General features: G+C 45.5%; 2 protein-coding genes across 2 annotated transcripts; one reads left to right on the forward strand and one right to left on the reverse strand.

Annotated features, from left to right (window-relative positions):
* Positions 1-682: 682 nt before the first annotated feature.
* Positions 683-3,490, reverse strand: LOC147120929 (uncharacterized). The gene is made up of 3 exons (XM_085979744.1): positions 2,580-3,490; positions 2,099-2,258; positions 683-1,980 (listed from the first exon to the last, which is right to left on the reverse strand). Exons 1-3 carry the CDS (start codon positions 2,847-2,849, stop codon positions 1,631-1,633), a joined length of 780 nt encoding a protein of 259 aa, XP_085835870.1. The 5' UTR covers positions 2,850-3,490; the 3' UTR covers positions 683-1,630.
* Positions 3,491-4,027: 537 nt separating this feature from the next.
* coa6 (cytochrome c oxidase assembly factor 6) lies at positions 4,028-15,845 on the forward strand. Its single transcript, XM_085979751.1, has 3 exons — positions 4,028-4,137; positions 11,302-11,450; positions 13,311-15,845. The coding sequence occupies exons 2-3, from the start codon at positions 11,307-11,309 to the stop codon at positions 13,404-13,406; spliced, it is 240 nt and encodes a 79-aa protein (XP_085835877.1). The 5' UTR covers positions 4,028-4,137; positions 11,302-11,306; the 3' UTR covers positions 13,407-15,845.
* Positions 15,846-19,178: the final 3,333 nt, after the last annotated feature.

Raw genomic sequence — 19,178 nt, forward strand, 5'->3', positions numbered from 1 at the left:
AAGTGATTGGGGCTGTCGATGGAACCCATGTTGCATTGAAGGCACCACTGGATGCACCTGTGACATACATCAACAGGAAGGGGTTTCATTAATTGAATGTCATGATAGTCTGTGATGCGCACCTCAGGATCCTAAACGTGAATGCAGAGCACCGGGGAAGTAATCATGACTCCTTCGTCCTCCGTAACTCAGAGTTATATGGCACCCTCAGCACATTGCCTCCAGGATCCACATGAATATTGGGTAACAAGGGCTACCCGCTAAGACCATGGCTGATGACTCCCTACCGCAAGACCAATAATGAGGCTCAGGAGAGATACAACCAGGCACACGTGTGCACACGGCAAGTGGTGGAGAGGACAATCGGAGTTCTGAAATCACGCTTCCGGTGCCTGGACAGGTCAGGGGGGACCTTGCAGTGTACTCCTCTGAAAGTGGCAAGGATTGTGGTGGCCTGTTTGCACAACTTTGCCCTGCAGGAAGGACTGACCCTTAACCCTGCAGAGGAGCTCCCTGCTGAAATGGAGGACATGGACGATGCCAATGTGCCTGTGGCCAGGCCTGACGGGGAGGAGCCAAGGCTGCTCGGGAACTGCTAGTAGCCAACACCTTCACGAGGTGATGATAGTGTCGCCTTGTACCTCCCCTTCCCCCAGCAAGGCAAAGAAAGGAACAGACACAATTTAAAGTGAAACAGTGAACTTTTATTGCAGCAAAGGCTTTTGAGGTTCAGTTTTGATGTACATAGTTTATAACTTTTAAATGTTAACTAGCTATTTTCTACTTTTCAAACATTCGCAAACATAATTGTTTTGAATACAATTTGTAAACAGTTTAAAGTGACTTTTTTGGTTTCTTAGTGCAATAAAGACATTCAAGATGGAAACTAGCTATTTTCTAATTTTCAAACAGTTGTAATTTTAAATATTTTTGCAAATAAAAAAATTGAATTTTTTTTCAGTGACTAGAGGCTGTACTTTTTAAACAAAAAGGTTACATACACTTTCAGTCACAAATATATACTTCAATAAAAAAAGCAACGACAACATTTAACATTTAAATAAAACGAAACATTAAAGAATTGAACGATTTGCCCCCTCGCATCTGTGCCTGAGGGTCAAAGGAGGTGTATTGTGCAAAAGGTGACCCCCTACTGTCTCCTGTGCTTTCCCCCTCCCCGTGACCGGAGCCCTCTGCTGCCAATTGAAAGGCCCCTGTGTGCCATCTCTTGCCCTTCAGCAATTGCCTCGTGACAGGGTTGCTGCTGCTGAAAGGCAATGTTTGCTTGCATCAGGACCGGCGGAGCTGCTGTCTCGTGGGCCTGCACTGTTTCTGCGCTGGGAGCAGGTAAGGGCGGTTCTGTGGGAGGCAAAGTAATGGCAGCAGAAAGTGGTTCAAGCAACTGCAAGAGTTGAACGAGAGACTCATTTATCTGATTAAGCGCCATAGTAACATGATCTGGTTTTTGCAACTGCAATAGTATCTGATTAAGCGCCATATTAACATCTGGTTTTTGAAACTGCAATACTATCTGATTAAGTGACATGGTAACATCTTTACCAAGAACATCAATTCCCTGCCCGGTGGAGGCAAGAGAGTCAACTTTCTTCTCATTAAGAGTACACATCGGTTACCTCAACCCTTCAATCTGTTGCACCTGAGCTTCTATGTCATTCTGTACTGTTGAACGTCTTTCTGCTTCTCCCACCTGCTCTGCAGTATCAGGCTGGCGTCTGGCTGTGGAACGACAGTCATCTGTGCCTCGCTCAGAGCCAGAGGGGCCAGGAGATGGAGAGGTACTGTGCAGCCACCCAGGGTCCATACCCTCCTCTTCCACTAGCTGACAAAGCGCAAATTCCTCCTCCTCTTCCACCACCTCACTTACTGCTCCCACTACATCTGGAACCCCTTTCCCAACGCCCTCTGCGGCCGCAGACTCAACGCACTGTTCATCCCATGTGTGAGAAGTATGCTGTCCACCTGTGGAAAGGAAACAGTCAACATTTGCAAAGGTAAAGCATGATCTGCCACATCACAGAAGCTGATATCCAACACACACCTAACATTTTTAAACATATAGCTGGCCAGACCAACTCACCTTTCCTTATCCCAATGTCTGATTGTGCAGCAGCCATGGTACAACCGCTACTAAATCCAAACAGCTGCTCGACCCTTTCCTCATGCTCAGATAAATCCCTTAGCGTGACAACACCACCGCCTGTCAGTGCACGATCTCTGGCGTTGTGAACAATTTTACTCTAAAATGAAAACAGAAAATATGAAACGTCATGAAACTGCAGCTTTTTCTGCAGAGTCCACCCACCTGCATTTCGGACCACAACCTGCTTTGCAGACAGGGTTTTTTTTCATTCACTAATTTACAACTCAAACCTGTGGAATCAAGATAAGAGCACAATGGATGACCCTGAACTGGCCCCAAAGCCATACAATTTTATGGAAAGCTCAGGTGCCTGGATAATGAAGTCACTTGACAACACACATGCATTGAACAGCTTTTTAAAACTAGTTCAGTTAAATTTAAAGAAATATTAGTTGACTTTTCTAATAACTGTACAGACCTTGACAGATCGCAATAAATCATTAAATTTCTTGCGGCATTGTTCCGCTGTCCGTGGAATGGTGGAGTTTGCGCCGACAGCCTGGGCAACTTCTGACCAAGCTATCATCTGTCCTTTACGCAGCGCCCTGGACTTCTCATTCCCAAGGATCCGCGGGCGCTTCGCCTCAACCTCATTGAGGAGTGTGCTGATGTCATCGTCACTGAAATTCTGAGCTCTCTTAATGAGGTGAATTGTGCTCAGTCCTTCCATTTCACTTTGCTGATTCATTAAAATGAATGAAAAAATGTTTTCAGGGCTTTTAAAACTCTTTAAATTGCTTCAAATCTCTTTCAAACTATTTAAGATTCTTCCAATCCATGTAAAAGTCTTTAAAAGTTTCTAAAAGTTTGCAAAAGATTCAAAAAACTATAAATAAGCTACTTATTTATATTCGCTAGCGTTTAGAAGAATGAGTGGGGATCTCATTGAAACTTATAAAATTCTAACAAGACTAGACAGACTAGATGCAGGAAGGATGTTCCTGATGGTCGGGGAGTCCAGAACCAGGGGTCACAGTCTAAGAATAAGGGGTAAGCCATTTAGGACAGAGATGAGGAGGAATTTCTTCACCCAGAGAGTGGTGAACCTGTGGAATTCTCTACCACAGAAGGCAGTTGAGGCCAATTCATTAAATATATTCAAGAAGGAGTTAAGATATATTTCTTGAGGCTAACAGGATCAAGGGATATGGAGAGAAGGCAGGGACAGGGTACTGAGTTGGGATGATCAGCCATGATCTCATTAAATGGCGGAGCGGGCTCGAGGGGCCGAATGGCCTATTCCTGCTCCTATCTTCAATGTTTCTATGTTTACCATGCTGTTATACGGCTACTTCCGGTTTCCAATGCTTCGGAACAGTTGAAAAAAAATCGGGGGCCTGGCCTATGCAAATACTACTTTTGAGGGTGGGTCTCCCCTACGCTCGACACCCTAGGCTCCACACAAGCTGCGCTCCTGGGCGGCGTGACGTCAGCCGCTGCCCAGGAGTCCTCAGGATTACAACGGAACTTTACGTGGGCCCAGAGCATTAAGTCCTGACGAAGGGTTTTGACCCGAAACGTTGACTGTTTCTCTCTCCATGGATGTTGCCTGGGCCTGCTGAGTTTTTCCAGCGTTTTCTGTTGTTACCCCAGAGCATTAAGGTTGGCGCGGTTCTTTTTTTTGCAGGTCGGGGGCTTCTGCCCGCGGGAAGCCTCTGAGCGGAATATCCTGGCCATTGAATTTTGATGTGCCCAGTTCATGTTCAACTGGACTGATGGACTTTGTTATCAGAATTAACAACAGAAAAGAACAAGGCTTTGTTATCAGAATGCCTTGAAGAAAGATGGCGCCGCCTCACGTGATGCTTGCTCCACTGTGACCGGAACTGTTTCATGCGTTACGTAAATGCCTTCCCACCAACATGCGTTTTCCTCACCCTGAGTTCCGGAAATTTTTTTAACTCCGACTGCTGAGGTTCCGCCGCCATTTTAGCGCAGCTGGGATTCAAGGTTGCGGAAGCGGGAGGAGCCTGGAGGTAAAACATAAATATATAGCATTCTGTTCAATGTTGTGCTTGGTTTACGGGCTTTTGTATAATTAAATGTCCCCCGCATCAAGATAGTGATGGTGTGCGGAGCTTCTCTGACCGTAAATTTGAATCAACGCCCGGGTCCCCAAAACAAGGCCGCTGCTGTGTCCCCCATAAACTGCCCCCGATATCTGGGAATCAAAGGGTCGGCGAATAAAACAACTCAACACAATTACTCTGGGGAATTGAAACTTCTCTTTAAAAAGTTTCAGTCCATTCTTCCCCGGGACGTCCCTTGGTCTCGCTTTGCAGCCCATACTTTACAGGTAATGACACCCAGCCCATACTTTACAGGTAATGACACACAGCCCATACTTTACAGGTAATGACACACAGCCCATACTTTACAGGTAATGACACACAACCCATACTTTACAGGTAGTGACACACAGCCCTTTACAGGTAATGACACACAGCCCATACTTTACAGGTAATGACACACAGCCCTTACTTTACAGGTAATGACACACAGCCCTTACTTTACAGGTAATGACACCCAGCCCTTACTTTACAGGTAATGACACCCAGCCCGTACTTTACAAGTCATAGAGTCATAACGGCACAGAAGGAGGCCATTCGGCCCATCAGGTCAGTGCCGGCTCTCTCTAGAGCAATCCAGTCAGTCCCATTCACTCACTCTATCCCCATAGCCCTGTTAGTTTATTTCCCTCAAGTGCCTATCCAGTCTCCCCTTGAAAACATTGAGTGTCTCCGTTTCCACCACTTCCGTCAGCAGCGAGTTCCAGGTCCTCACCACTCGCTGCGTAAAAAAGTTTTTCCTCACGTCCCCCCTGTATCTCTTGCCCAAAACCTTAAATCTGTGTCCCCTAGTCCTTGTACCAACAACTAGTGGGAACAGCCTTTCCCCGTCTAGCCTATCCAAACCCGTCATAATCTTGTAGACCTCTATCAAATCACCCCTCAACCTCCTTTGTCCTAATAAAACAAATCCAGCTTCTCCAACCTGTTCTTGTAGCTAAGATCCCCCAACCCCGGAACCATTCTGGTAAATCTCCTCTGCACCCTCTCAAGTGCCTTCACATCCTTCCTAAAGTGTGGTGACCAGAACTGGACGCAATACTCCAGTTGTGGCCTAACCAGTGCTTTATAAAGGTTCAGCATAACTTCTCTACTTTTGTACTCAATACCTCTATTTATGAAGCCCAAGATCCCATATGCTTTGCTAACCACTCTCTCAATATGTCCCGCCACCTTCAGGGACCTATGCACATTAACTCCCAGGTCCCTCTGTCCCTGCACACTCTTTAAAACTGTGCCATTAAGTGTATATCGCCTCTCCCTGTTCCTTCTGCCAAAATACATCCCCTCACACTTCTCTGTATTAAATTCTATCTGCCCATTCTGCTAGCCCTTCTATGTCCTGCTGCAGTCGATTGGTATCATCCTCACTGTTTGCCACACCTTAAGTTTGGTGTCATCGGCAAATTTAGAAATTCTACTTTGTATTCCAATATCCAGGTCATTTATATATATCAAAAAAAGCAGTGGCCCCTGCACTGACCCTTGGGGAACACCACTGTCTACCATCCTCCAGTCTGAAAAACACCCATTTACCACAACTCGCTGTTTTCTGTCCTTAAGCCAATTCCTTATCCAAGCTGCCACTGACCCACCTATTCCATGAGCCTCAATTTTGATAACCAGCCTTCTATGTGGTACTTTGTCAAACGCCTTCCTAAAATCCATGTAGACAACATCCATTGCATTCCCTTCATCGATCCTCCCTGTTCATCAAAAAATTCAATTAGATTAGTCAAACACGATCTTCCTTTTACAAATCTGTGTTGGCTCTCCTTAATTAGCTTAAACCTCTCCAAGTGCCTGTTAATTTTTTCCTTGATTATTGTTTCTAAAACTTTACCCACCACTGATGTTAAACTGACCGGCCTGTAGTTACTAGGATTGTCCTTACACCCTTGAACAATGATGTCACATTTGCCACTTTCCAATCCTCAGGTACTTCCCCCGCATCTAGGGAAGATTGGAAAATTATGGCAAGCCCTTCCACTATCTCCTCCCCCAATTCCCTTAGCAACCTGGGATGCAAGCCATCTGGACCAGGCGACTTATCCACTCTAAGCATACCCGGTCTTTCTAGTATATCCTGTCTCTCAATTTTCACCCCTTCCATTGCTTCTACCTTTTCCACTTCTACCGATATTTTGGCAGCATCCACCTCCTTAGTAAACACTGGTAGAGGAAACTTTCTGGTATCCGGCACGGATGGTGCCGGTTCATCAACAATTCCGGATAACCGAACGCTATAGTAAAAGACACAGACCTTAGAGCTCCGTATAAAGCAACAAACCCTGTTGCTTAGCAACAGCTTCAGAACAACGTCCACAAGTTGCAAGCGTCTCTGTAGCTTAGCAACAGCTGCAGCCAAACCCTTGCCTTCCTCCATTTGTTGCTGTGCAAGTAATAAAAGTTACCTGAACCGACTCCTGAATTTTGCCGGTTAACCGACATTTCCAGTTATTTAGGGGCCGGTTAATTGAAAGTTTCCTGTACAAAGTACTCATTGAGTATTCTAACCTTGCCCTGTGCCTCTAAGCATATATCACCTTCTTTGTCTTTAATAGGCCCCACCCTGCCTCTTACTACCCGCTTACTGTTTACATGCCGGTAGAAGATTTTTGGGTTCCCTTTTATGTTAACCGCCATTCTACTCTCATATTCTCTCTTTGCCAATCTTATTTTCATCTTCACTTCCCAACTCAACTCATTGTATTTGGTCTGGTTCTCCCTTGAAGAATTTACCTGACATTCATCATACACCCTCTTTTTTTGTTTCATCATCTTTTCTATCTCCCTCGTCATCCAAGGAGCCCTTGCTTTGGTTCCCTTACCCTTCCCTCTTGTTGGAATGTACCTAGCCTGTACTTGGAACATCTCCTCCTTAAAGATCACCCATTGTTCCGTTACAGTTTTTCCTGTCAGTCTTTGGTTCCATTTTACCCTGGCTAGATCCTTTCGTATCCCATTGAAGTTAGCCCTATTCCAGTTTAGAAGCTCCACTCTAGACTGTTCCTTGCTCCTCTCCATTGCTAATCTAAATCTTATGATACGATAATCACTCGTACCCAAGTGTTCTCCCACAGACACTTGTTCGACCTGGCCCACCTCATTCCCCAGCACCAGATCCAGCAATGCCTCCTTCCTAGTTGGGTCACGGAAATTTTCCTGAACACATTTCAGAAATTCCTCCCCCTCCTTTCCCTTTACCCTGGCATTATCCCAATCGATATTTGGGTAATTAAAGTCCCCCAGTATCACCACTCTATAGCTCTTGCATATCGCTGCGATTTCCCTGCAGATTTACTCCTCTACCTCCCGCTCACTATTTGGAGGCCTATAGAATACCCCCAATAGCGTGATCATACCCTTTTTGCTCCTCAACTCTAACCAAATGGATTCTGTCCCCTCAAGAACATCCTCCCTTTCCAACACTACAATATCTTCCTTAATCAGCACAGCCACCCCACCTCCCTTTTTTCCTTCCCTATCTTTTCTGAACACCTTGTACCCTTGAATATTAAGTGCCCAGTCCTCACCGCTTTTAAGCCACATTTCCGTTATTGCCACATCATATTGCTATACGGCTAATTGTGCTTGTAGCTCACCAACCTTATTCACCACGCTTTGTGTGTTTACGTACATACATTCTAAACTCATCTTTGAATTTTTCGTAGTCTTTCTTACTCTGCTCCTATCTAATGTGGTACTAATTCCGCCCCTAGTACTACTTTCTTCTCTAGTACTATCCAACACACTCACTCTTTTATACACCACCATCCTCTTTTCTACTCCTATATGCTGGTGCCCAACCCCCTGCCAAGCTAGTTTAAACCCTCCCCAAGTGCACTAGCAAACCTCCCCGCGAGAATATTGGTCCCGGCTCTGTTGAGGTGTAACCCGTCCGGCTTGTACAGGTCCCACCTTCCCCAGAAATGGTCCCAATGCCTCAGGAATCTAAAACCCTCCCTCCTGCACCATCTCTCCAGCCACGCATTCATCTGTTCTATCCTCCTATTCCTGTACTCACTAGCACGGGGAGTAATCCGGAGATTACTACCTTTTGAGGTCCTGCTTTTTAATCTCTTTCCTAGCTCCCTATAGTCTGCCTGCAGGACCTCATCCCTCTTTCTGCCTATGTCGTTGGTACCGATATGGACAACGACCTCTGGCTATTCACCCTCCCCCCTCAGAGTGTCCTGCAGCCACTCAGTGACATCCTTGACCCTGGCACCAGGGAGGCAACATTCCATCCTGGAGTCACGCCTGCGTCCACAGAAACGCATATCTGTTCCCCCAACTAATGAATCCCCTATCACTATTGCTCTTCCATTCTTCTTCCTGCCCCCGCCCTGTGCAGCTGAGCCACCCGTGGTGCTGTGGCCTTGGCTCTGGCTGCTCTCCCCAGAGGAACCGTCACTCACCCCCACCAGTTTCCAGAACTGTGAACCGTTTAGCAAGCGAGATGCACTCTGGGGATTCTTGCACTACCTGCCTGGTCCTCCTCCTCTGTCTGGTGGTCACCCATTCCCTCTTTGCCTGCACATTCTGAGGCTGCGGGGTGACCACTTCTAGAAACGTGCTTTCCAAGTATTTCTCAGCCTCGCGGATGCACTGTAGTGACTCCAGCTGCCGCTCAAGCTCCGATAACCGGAGCTCGAGTTGCTGCAGTTGGCGACACTTCCTGCACACGTGGTCGTCCAGGCCGCAGGAAGCGTCCAGGATTTCCCACATGGCACAGGATGTGCAAAACACTGGACTGAGCTGCCCTGCCATGCCTCTATTTACCAGACTATGGAGGTAATTTAGCAGAAATAAACTTAAACTTAACAAGAAACACTCAACAGCTACCCACCAATCAGCACTTCCCTCTATTAGATAGGCTATGAACTACTTGGCAGAAATATATTCAAAACAGAACAAAAAAAACTTAACACAATACTCACCCCACACTCACCCAATACTCAGCTCCCTTGTGCCAGCCACACCTTTGTGATTTTATTTTCTCTCGGTTTGTTGCTCAGTCGCTCCGCTCACTGCTCCCGCTCTTTTTTCACACTGGAGAAAGACTGTACTTTTCAGGTAATGACACACAGCCCATACTTTATAGGTAATAACCTATACGTACGGTAGCATAGTGGTTATGTTACTGGGCTAATAATCCAGAGGCCTGGACTAATGATCCGGAGACATGAGTTCAAATCCCTCCACAGCAGGTGGGGAATTTAATTAAATAAATCTGGAATAAATTATTATTTATTATTTCATGGTGGCCATGAAACTACTGTTGTAAAAACCTATCTAGTTCTCGTACAAATCTGCCTTCCAGTCTGTCCTATATGTGACTCCAGACTCACAGCAATGTGGTTGATTCTTCACTGCCCTTTGAAATGGTGTGCCAGCGACACTCGCATCCCGTGAATGAATTTAAAAAAACACAGCCCATGAAACTCCAGTATGATTTGGACAGGTTGGGTGATTGGGCAGAAGCATGGCAGATGCAGTATAATGTGGATAAATGCGAGGTTATCCACTTTGGTGGCAAAAACAGGAAGGCAGATTATTATCTGAACGGCAATAGATTGGGAGAAGGGGAAGTGCAACGAGACCTGGGTGTCCTTGTGCACCAGTCGCTGAAGGTAAGCATGCAGGTGCAGCAGGCGGTTAAGAAGGCAAATGGTATGTTGGCCTTCGTAGCGAGAGGGTTTGAGTACAGGAGCAAGGATGTCTTGCTGCAGTTGTACAGGGCCTTGGTGAGACCACACCTTGAGTATTGTGTGCAGTTTTGGTCGCCTTATCTGAGGAAGGATGTTCTTGCCATGGAGGGAGTGCAGCGAAGATTCACCAGGCTGATACCTGGGATGGCAGGAATGACGTATGAGGAGAGATTGAGTCGATTGGGCTTATACTCACTGGAGTTTAGAAGAATGAGAGGGGATCTCATTGAAACTTATAAAATTCTAACAGGACTAGACAGACTAGATGCAGGAAGGATATTCCCGATGGCTGGGGAGTCCAGAACCAGGGGTCACAGTCTGAGGATAAGGGGTAAGCCATTTAGGACAGAGATGAGGAATTTCTTCACCCAGAGAGTGGTGAACCTGTGGAATTCTCTACCACAGAAGGCAGTTGAAGTCAATTCATTAAATATATTCAAGAAGGAGTTGGATATATTTCTTAAGGCTAAAGGGATCAAGGGATATGGGGAGAAGGCAGGAACAGGGTACTGAATTTGGATGATCAGCCATGATCTCATTGAATGGCGGAGCAGGCTCGAGGGGCCGAATGGCTGACTCCTGCTCCTATCTTCTATGTTTCTATACTTTGCAGGTAATGACTTTACAGGTGACGACACACAGCCCATACTTTACAATGAAACAGGATTCAAGGCTTATAATATAAACTAAAGCAATGTTTGACTCTCGGGTCTTAAGTTGCTACGGTAAACAGTTTGTGAATCGTGGATTAGCAGGTAAAATGTGGGTATCATCCAGTTGAACCTGTTGGTGTGCAGTTTGCCTATTGAACTTTTCATTTTCTCTTGACAATTTTTTTCCTTTCCTCTGCTGAATTAAAAAACCTATTTCTCCTCTTCCGTGAGTCCCAACAGTCAAAAAAAGTCACCCGACCTGCTCCCAGAGTCCCGCAAAGCAGCTCCACAACTCCCTGTCACATGCTTGGATGGGACTTGCCCAATCATCCTTGTTCCTTCCTCCCTCCCTTTGCTGAAGTTCTCCCTAACTTAGCACAGTTAGGGAGAACAGCCAAGTTTGGGAATCACGGAGCGGGAAGGTGCTTCAGGAAAGGCGGTGGGAAGTAGAAAATAGATGAGGCGGAAAATAAAATCATTGCATTATAAAAATGTGGTTTCTGCCATTGGAGTCCAGGACGTATTTTAATAGTATCACGTATGGTCCCGAGCTAGCTCGTCCTCCTGGATTGGTCCTGTAGCTGATGTGTGTGAGTGGAGATGTACCTGGTCTCTGACCGCGCATCTATAAAGGCGCACGGAGACACTGAGACAGCCTTTACTGTATATCCACATTAATCTCTCTATAAATGATAATTTCCCAGGCAGAATGACTGCTCCAACAGCGGAGGAGAGGAAAACCTGTTGGGGAGCCAGGGATCGGTTCTGGCAGTGCCTGGATGAGAACGATAAGGATTCTTCGGAGTGTCAGAAGTTCAGAACAGTATTTGAAGGCAGCTGCCCCCAGCAATGGGTGAGTATTCAAATCAAGGTAGTGTTGCCCTTTTAAGCAACATCACAATCCTATCTTACGGGAAAGTGGAGCTGAGGCCGATGATCAGCCATGATCTTATTGAATGGCGGAGCAGGCTCGAGGGGCCGTGTGGCCGACTCCTGCTCCTATTTCTTATGTTCTTACAAGATACTTAAGGATAAGGAAGGCCAACTTAATACATCCGTCCAGAACAGTCCTACACTATCTCCACCCCAGTATTTCTACATCTAGTTTGTTCTGAAACAATTGCAGTATTTTTGACTTCACCACTCGGCCTCAAGGGCTATACTTAGCACTGGTATCTCACCAACACCAAGATCTGTTAGCAACTTGAGATATATACAAATGGACAGGAGCACAGATTTAAACTTTATCCATTAGCCTGAGGTTCCATGATGCACACCAATTCTGACAAAAGCTTGGACAGGTCTGCCCTAATAGACCCATTTTATTAGATATAATTAAATAGTGTAAAAAATGGTGGAAGTGTACAGCAGCAAGAGAAAATGCAGGTTAATGTTTTGGGTGGAGACACTGTGTCAGAAATGTCTGCAACATTTTCTGTTTTTGCTTCAGATTTACCATTTTTTCGGTCAAATATTTGGAGGTGAATTCAGTATTTTAACAGAATTATTCTAGTACATACGGCTCACGGTACTGTAGTTATTGAGAGTACAACCCCATTTGCTTTAGCACGTCGGGAAAAATTTAATTCACGTTGTTGTTTCGTATGACGGGATGTCTAGTTTGGCTATCCATTCGATGGCCTCCAGAGATGCCGAGTGGAGAAATGAGGTGCCTCCCGCAGCAGATCTCAGTGGGCTGGTTGATGTGATGTGTTCCATGGTCATGGCCACAGTCGCACTTCAGGTCGTTCCTCATCTTCCACTTGTGGAGCAGGAGGCCGCATCGTCCGTGTCCTGTGCGGATTTGGTTGAGCGCCGCCCACTGTCTTCGAGGGAGGTCGAAGCCAGGGACCTCTGCTGCTGGGTCAGTGATGAGGTGTTGGTTCTTTATGTTGCGTGCGTCCCACGATTCCGTCCACTTGTTCACTTGTTAAAAGTTGTCAGCCAGCAGGTGGCGCTGTGATGCCAGAGCTTTAACACACAAGAGGCAAAAGTTGGGGCCTGTTCAATCAATTGATGGCCTGGGCCATCACAATCGAAGAGACTGTGTTTCATCCTCTCTGTCCGGGGGCTAGGGTGGGTTGGGAGGGAGAAAAGCAAGAAAATTAGAAAGGGGGAATCTCTACTGCTTTTCAGGAGCGACAGACCACCACCCACCCACTCGCAATAAAAAGAAAGACTTGCATTTATATAGCGCCTTTCATGACCACCGGACATCTCAAAGCGCTTTACAGCCAGTGAAGTATTTTTGAAGTGGAGTCACTGTTGTAATAGTGGAGATGCTGAAGCCAGCTGGACCAAAGATGAGGCAAATCATTTGCCAAGCGTAACATTTCGTAATAAAAGTATAAAGGAAAAAAAACTCAACCAGCTAAGATTGAAATGCCACCCTGTGCTCCCTGTAATGAAAGGAATCTTCCCGGACAGTAAAGAGGATCTGTTGTGGCAGGAGTGTGATAGTTACACAAGTGGGCTCGCCACATCATTCGCGTTGACTGAATCGTGAGTGTGCTATTCATTGCTGGGTTATGAGTTGCGGCAATGGGTCACGGCAGTAACGACGGGCAGGCCTGTTCCTGCGGCAGAAGATCTGAGTAACGTCGGCACTTATAATATCAAATATAATAATAAAATACTATTATTATTTAACATACGAACGGCCTTTTTATTGCCATTGGATATGTTATAACTGACTCTGCTCTTTACTCACCAGATAAAGTATTTTGACAAAAGAAGAGACTATTTGAAATACAAGGCGAAAATAGAAAGTGGGGGATTTCAACCGCAGGAGGACATCACCAAATTATAACCGCCTGTCAGCGGAGACGACACTTGGGCAGTCAGCTCTCGGAGACAGGTGGCTGTCAATATCCAGCCACGACGGACTGCACACTGCAGCTGAAATCATTGACCCAGAAATTATTGGCAGTTCTTGAACGGTGGTTGAGAGATCGGCTGCAGTTGGTGGTGGTGGTGACTGTGATCCCTGTAATTAGCAATTGCACCTTGTTTCAGCAATGATCAGCTGTCAGTAGATTCGCCAGTCGTGCACCGCCATGCTTTGGAGAAGGACAGTTACGACAGCGTACGCAGTCACCACTCGGGGCTTAAGATTTCCTCTGTTCGCAATTTGTAGTGAAGCCGTAAATGTGTTTTATAACGAACAAATTTACAATTTCATTACAGATGGCAAGCAGAAGATATCGTGCCCCTAGGAGAACACTGTTGCACTGGATTCTGGGTAGAATGATACCGTGACTTTTTTTTGCTGTCCCATTGTGCCGTTATCGGTGTTGCCAGTTTATTTAGCACGCTGGTCGCAGTGTGGTGTAGGAAAAGTTGCACTTAAAACCAATACACTTTGATGCTGCCTGACCCACTTAATTTATTACCTCACATTTCTTCCACCGCCAGTGACTGCGCTGTGACCACCTGGGTGTTAACCTGCTTCACAATGCACTCTCCAGATACGACCCAGGTTTGGAAGGGCTGAATCTATAATTACACTGATAGGCAGCCATGGTACAAAGTACTACAAATGCCCCCACCACATTGAGAGGGATGGGCTGAATGTCCTTTTGTTGTTACTTGGCTATTCTTAATGCACTTGACTGAAAATCCTAGCGACATCACTGTATAAATTATTTAAAAAATCATACTCCACACTTTGAAAATGAATATATTTTGTGAGAGAATTTTCTAGAAAAATCAGAATGGGATCAGCAACATCAGAAGGCTAACTGCTCGGGCGGTCACGTCTCCTCGTCCGATTGCAGCACAGAGATGATGCTTCCCTTGCTGGCGAACCAGTGTAACGTCAGCTGGATTCCTCAACCACTGCAGGAGTTGGTAGAGAACTGGCCCTATTCATAATTGTATTTCTTTTATTTTAAATAGGTACAATTTCCCCTTTAGCCGCACACATTACTTTAAAAACGTATCGGAATCTAAAAAAAAATGCTTTTGAGAAATCTTGATTTCACAATTTGTCACTTCAAATAGCCTTCATTTAATTTTTATATATAGCACGAAATATTCAGCTGGCATACAGGTTTGGAGATAATATATTTAATTAATAAAGTTTAACATATGAAGAAAGTGAACTAAACAAGTATATGTTGAGTCTACAGTAAAAGTGATTTCTGAAGCTGCCTAGGGTCTGACAGCTGGTTGTAGATGGAGCTAAAGGTCGTTGACGGAAACAAGGGTCGTAACAGATTCGGTGCCATCACTTGTTTAGTTTGCATATTGGTGCTAATGTACTATAGAGGCAAAAGATGCATGTAAGCCAACACGCTTCAGTGTTGTGTGATATCTTTAAATAGCTCCTCTCACTACCGTCACCGGTGACAGACGAGACCTCTTCAAGTACAGACTAACTTTGGAAGGATGGAATCTACATTTGAACTGCTGGATGTTTTTTTCCAAGTTCAAGTGGGTGTAGTGCAGGAAATTCCCACACACACCGTCACACTTTACCGAAATCCTAGTGGCGACGCAGATTCCTGTTTAAAATGACCCAAAACCGACACTGCTTAGTCAAATTGAAACTAGTGTTTGGGGGTAGGGGGGCCTTTAAATAAAGATCATGGAGAAGACTGCTATATGTTAGCGGCGATGACACACATTCCTTTGGTTCCCATTTCTCATTACACCATTCTAAAAGAACATCTTTACCATCTCATCGGAAATAGCAACCAGAGGCAATCTTCCCCGTATGTTTACAATGTCACGGATGCAAAGTGACCAGAGGTATTCTCCCAACCCCCCTCCACCTCGCTCTCCTCTGGGGATGGTTGCTGTAGACCTTTTCACTGCAATACTCCGCCAAGGTCTCGGTAGCTGTACTATTTGTATAGAATCAATCATAGAAGTTGGCTCATTGTGTCTGTGCCGGCTGACAAAGAGCTATCCAGCCTAATCCCACTATCCAGCTCTTGGCCCATAACCTTGTAGGTTACGGTACTTCAAGTTTAAGGTGTATTTCTATTTCTGCGTCTTCAATCAGTGTATTGACGACATTCCACTCCCCCCTGCCCCCGCCAATTAAAAGTTGTTGGATAATGAAACTTCAAATAATCAATTCACTGAACCTCTTTTAAAAAGATCAAGGCTGCTGGCTGGATTCTGTTGCCCATTTGATACTCGGGACTGTGTAATACAAAACGATGAAATAATGAAATCACAACTTGTATCTTGCTGTGATCATGGTGGTATTTTGCAAAATAAATTCTATACATTGTCTGAATGGTGAGCTGCCTTGCTGTATATTTTAGTATTTTCTTTTGCTGATCTAAGTGAATAGTACCAGTCTTTATGACCCCCTGCCTTTGTTCCAGGATTAAGCAGTCCAAGGTTAAAGAATTTGGGCCAGACATGGAGTAGTAAAGCTGCCTCTACCGTTCCCAGTAGTGTTCAGAAGGAGAACCCGCTTCACCACCCACCTCCATCCCTGCCGTATTTCTACTTCCTGCACCAACTTTGTGGTTTCAAGTTGCTGATTTTACCATGTTTAGGAACCAAAGGAAAACTCGAGGAACAGCACCTCGTCTTCCGATTAGGCACTTTACAGCCTTCCGGACTCAATATCGAGTTCAACAATTTCAGATCATAACCTCGGCCCCTATTACATTTTCTCTTATATTTTTTATCCACACCTTTGTTTTGGCCTTTCCCCCTCCCCCCGCTTTTTTTTTCTCTCCCACATGGCAGCTGTCTCCCATTCTGCCAGCGCATTTCACACCTAATCTAGAGCCGTCTTTTGTCTCCACTAGTCCTATCACCGTCTCGTTTTGAATACCTCTTAATGTCTCTTCACTTCTCTTTTGTTCTCTCCCAGCCTGGCCTTTTAATCTATTTCATTTCCTGTGCTTCTTTAGTCTTGAGAAAGGGTTTGCCCCGAAACGTTGACTCTATTTTCTCTCCACGAATGTTGCCTGGCCTGCTGAGTTTTTCCAGCATTTTCTGTTATTTCGGAAATCTTGCCCTGTCTCGTTTTCAACTGGTCAAAATATGGCTTGACTAAATATTCTATGACTCATTGTCTGAAGGATCCCAGCCTGGGCTGGAATTATCGAAATACAGAGAGCAAAATACTTAGGCTTTGAAATCTATGTAATCTGCAAAAATATTATTTCAGCGAGTGGTCAATCAATGGAACAGGCTCCCTAGGGAGACAGTGGAAGCATTCAAATGCAAATTAGATAGATTTATTTCAGAAAGTAATATTTTGGGATACGGTATGTGAGTAGTTTGAGACATGACGCATAGTGAGTGTAGCGAGCTCGGGAGGAACAGGTGACTTTGGACCTGTGGTTCCCAAAGCTCTTCAGCTCTGGGAGTTTCCTTGTCTCCTGACTGGGTCTGTTGTAGACTCATTGATAGAGATTGATCGCTGTGATTAGGGAAAAATCCATTATCGTTGTATCACACGATGACCAGGGTGGTAGAAGGTGAAATAGATGGACCTTGGTCTTTTTCTGTCTATGTTCCTATGATCTAATGGTGTGTAATTGTACCGGATCTTTAATCATTGGCATGACATTGCCTTGTTCACTGCTTTAATGGAAGCATCAACCCACTTATTTTAAATAGGTTAATACCGCTGATAAAATAGCAACTTCATTGGAATGAGTTAAGGGTTCATAAGTCAAAATCAAAGCCTGCGATCTGGAAATAGCATTGAAATTACAACTGCTCAAATAATAGCACAGCAACATTTCAGAGTAGCCAGCAGGAAGACAGGTTTTACAGGGATTCTTTGGCCTGGATTTTAAAAGGGGTGGGTTATGTAGGCGGGGGCGGAGGAGTAGTTTTGGATGGGAAACCTGGAAGTCCGGGTTTCCTCGCATGCTGTGGAGATTTAACTCCACAGCTTGTGTCCTACGTCAGTGACAGGATCGTGCCTGTAAGTCAGCCTGATTGACAGGCTTGGCTTCCAGTCAGGCGGGGAGAACGCAGGTAGGTTAGATCCTCCTGGATCGCGGGGGGTCTTTGTATGGGGGCGGGTTCTGATGGCGGGGGAGTTTGGGTGTCTTTGTATGGGGGCGGGTTCTGATGCTTCTCCTGGCCCACAAGTAGTGCTGTCCTCACCTCCCTTCAGCTGCGGGGTTTCCGGAGGCCTGGGAACCCCAGCCGGCCACTGTAAAACCTGCAGGGCAGGTTGAATCTGAGGCTGCCAGCTTCATTAAAATATTTAAATTGACAACCGCCTCCTGGGAGTGGGTTCGCTGCCCGCCCCTTGTCCCACCTCCGTTAAACCCAGAAGTGGGCGGGTTGGGGTCGGGTTTGAGATTTTTAAAATGTAGTATCTCACCCGACCCCCAACCCACCCGTTTTGGCTGTTAAAATTCAGCTCTATGAACCCGTGGTTTTCCTCCTGTTAAAAATAATGGACGGAAAATCACGAGCTACAGACCCGCACATTCCTGCAATGTGCTCCCTACGAGCACATTCGAGTATTTGTGCATTAATAACCGTGCAGTGTAACCACAGGGTCGTATGTAGGATGGGCAAATTGCAATCCAAGCAGAGTTATGCCTGGTGATTACAAACTCCAGTAATCCGGAAAACTAAAGCAAAATACTGCGGATGCTGGAAATCTGAAAATAAAAACAGAAAGTGCTGGAAATACTCAGCAGGTCAGGCAGCACCTGTGGAAAGAGAGAGAAACAGAGTTAACGTTTCAGGTCGATGACCTTCCCAGCATTTTCTGTTTTTATTCCAGTAATCTGTGGCTGTTGCACGTACCGTACATTGTTATCCTCAAAGTAAGCATTAAAACTGCACACATTTTTAGAGAATTATGCAGTTTTTAATTTGTATCTCACCTGACCCCCAACCCACCCGTTTTGGCTGTTATTGCTCTCCTGTTATCAAATGAGATCACTTCATAATTTAATGAATGATATAAAAATACATCGATTATAAGCATAATGTGCAAATATTTACAGAAGGAATTGTCCAGACTATGTACAAAACTCACAGAAATGTATCTGTAAACACTAAAATGATCGCCATTGTGTCCTTCTGCACATGTGAAACTCTCAACAGTAAGAACCACATTAGAGCACATTTCTGTCTCCTTCAGTGAGGCAGGAAGAGAGAATTTACTGTTTTATTTTATGCAGAGCCCATTTCAATTTATCCGTCTTGCTGTGAATTCTGCAGAAACGTCACCATGTTTTTCAGTTGCTTTTTAACAAGTTCTATTATTCCTGTAAATTAAAAAACCCCTTAAACAATTTCTTTAAAGGAAAAACATCTCTATCCACCCCACCCTTTCCGACCCCCCCCAACCTCACCCCTTCCGACCCCCCCAACCTCACCCCTTCCAACTACCCCCAACCTCACCCCTTCCGACCCCCCCAACCTCACCCCTTCCAACTACCCCCACCTCACCCCTTCCAACTCCCCACCTCACCCCTTCCAACTCCCCCCACAACCCCACCCCTTCCAACTCCCCCACCTCACCCCTTCCACCTCCCCCACCTCACCCCTTCCAACCCCCCCACCTCACCCCGTCCAACCCCCCCACCTCACCCCGTCCAACTCCCCCACCTCACCCCTTCCAACTCCCCCC

This window comes from Somniosus microcephalus, chromosome 3 (genome assembly GCF_052327205.1).
Source record: "Somniosus microcephalus isolate GS21.2 chromosome 3, FLI_Smic_1.0, whole genome shotgun sequence".
In the NCBI taxonomy this organism is placed as follows: domain Eukaryota; kingdom Metazoa; phylum Chordata; class Chondrichthyes; order Squaliformes; family Somniosidae; genus Somniosus; species Somniosus microcephalus.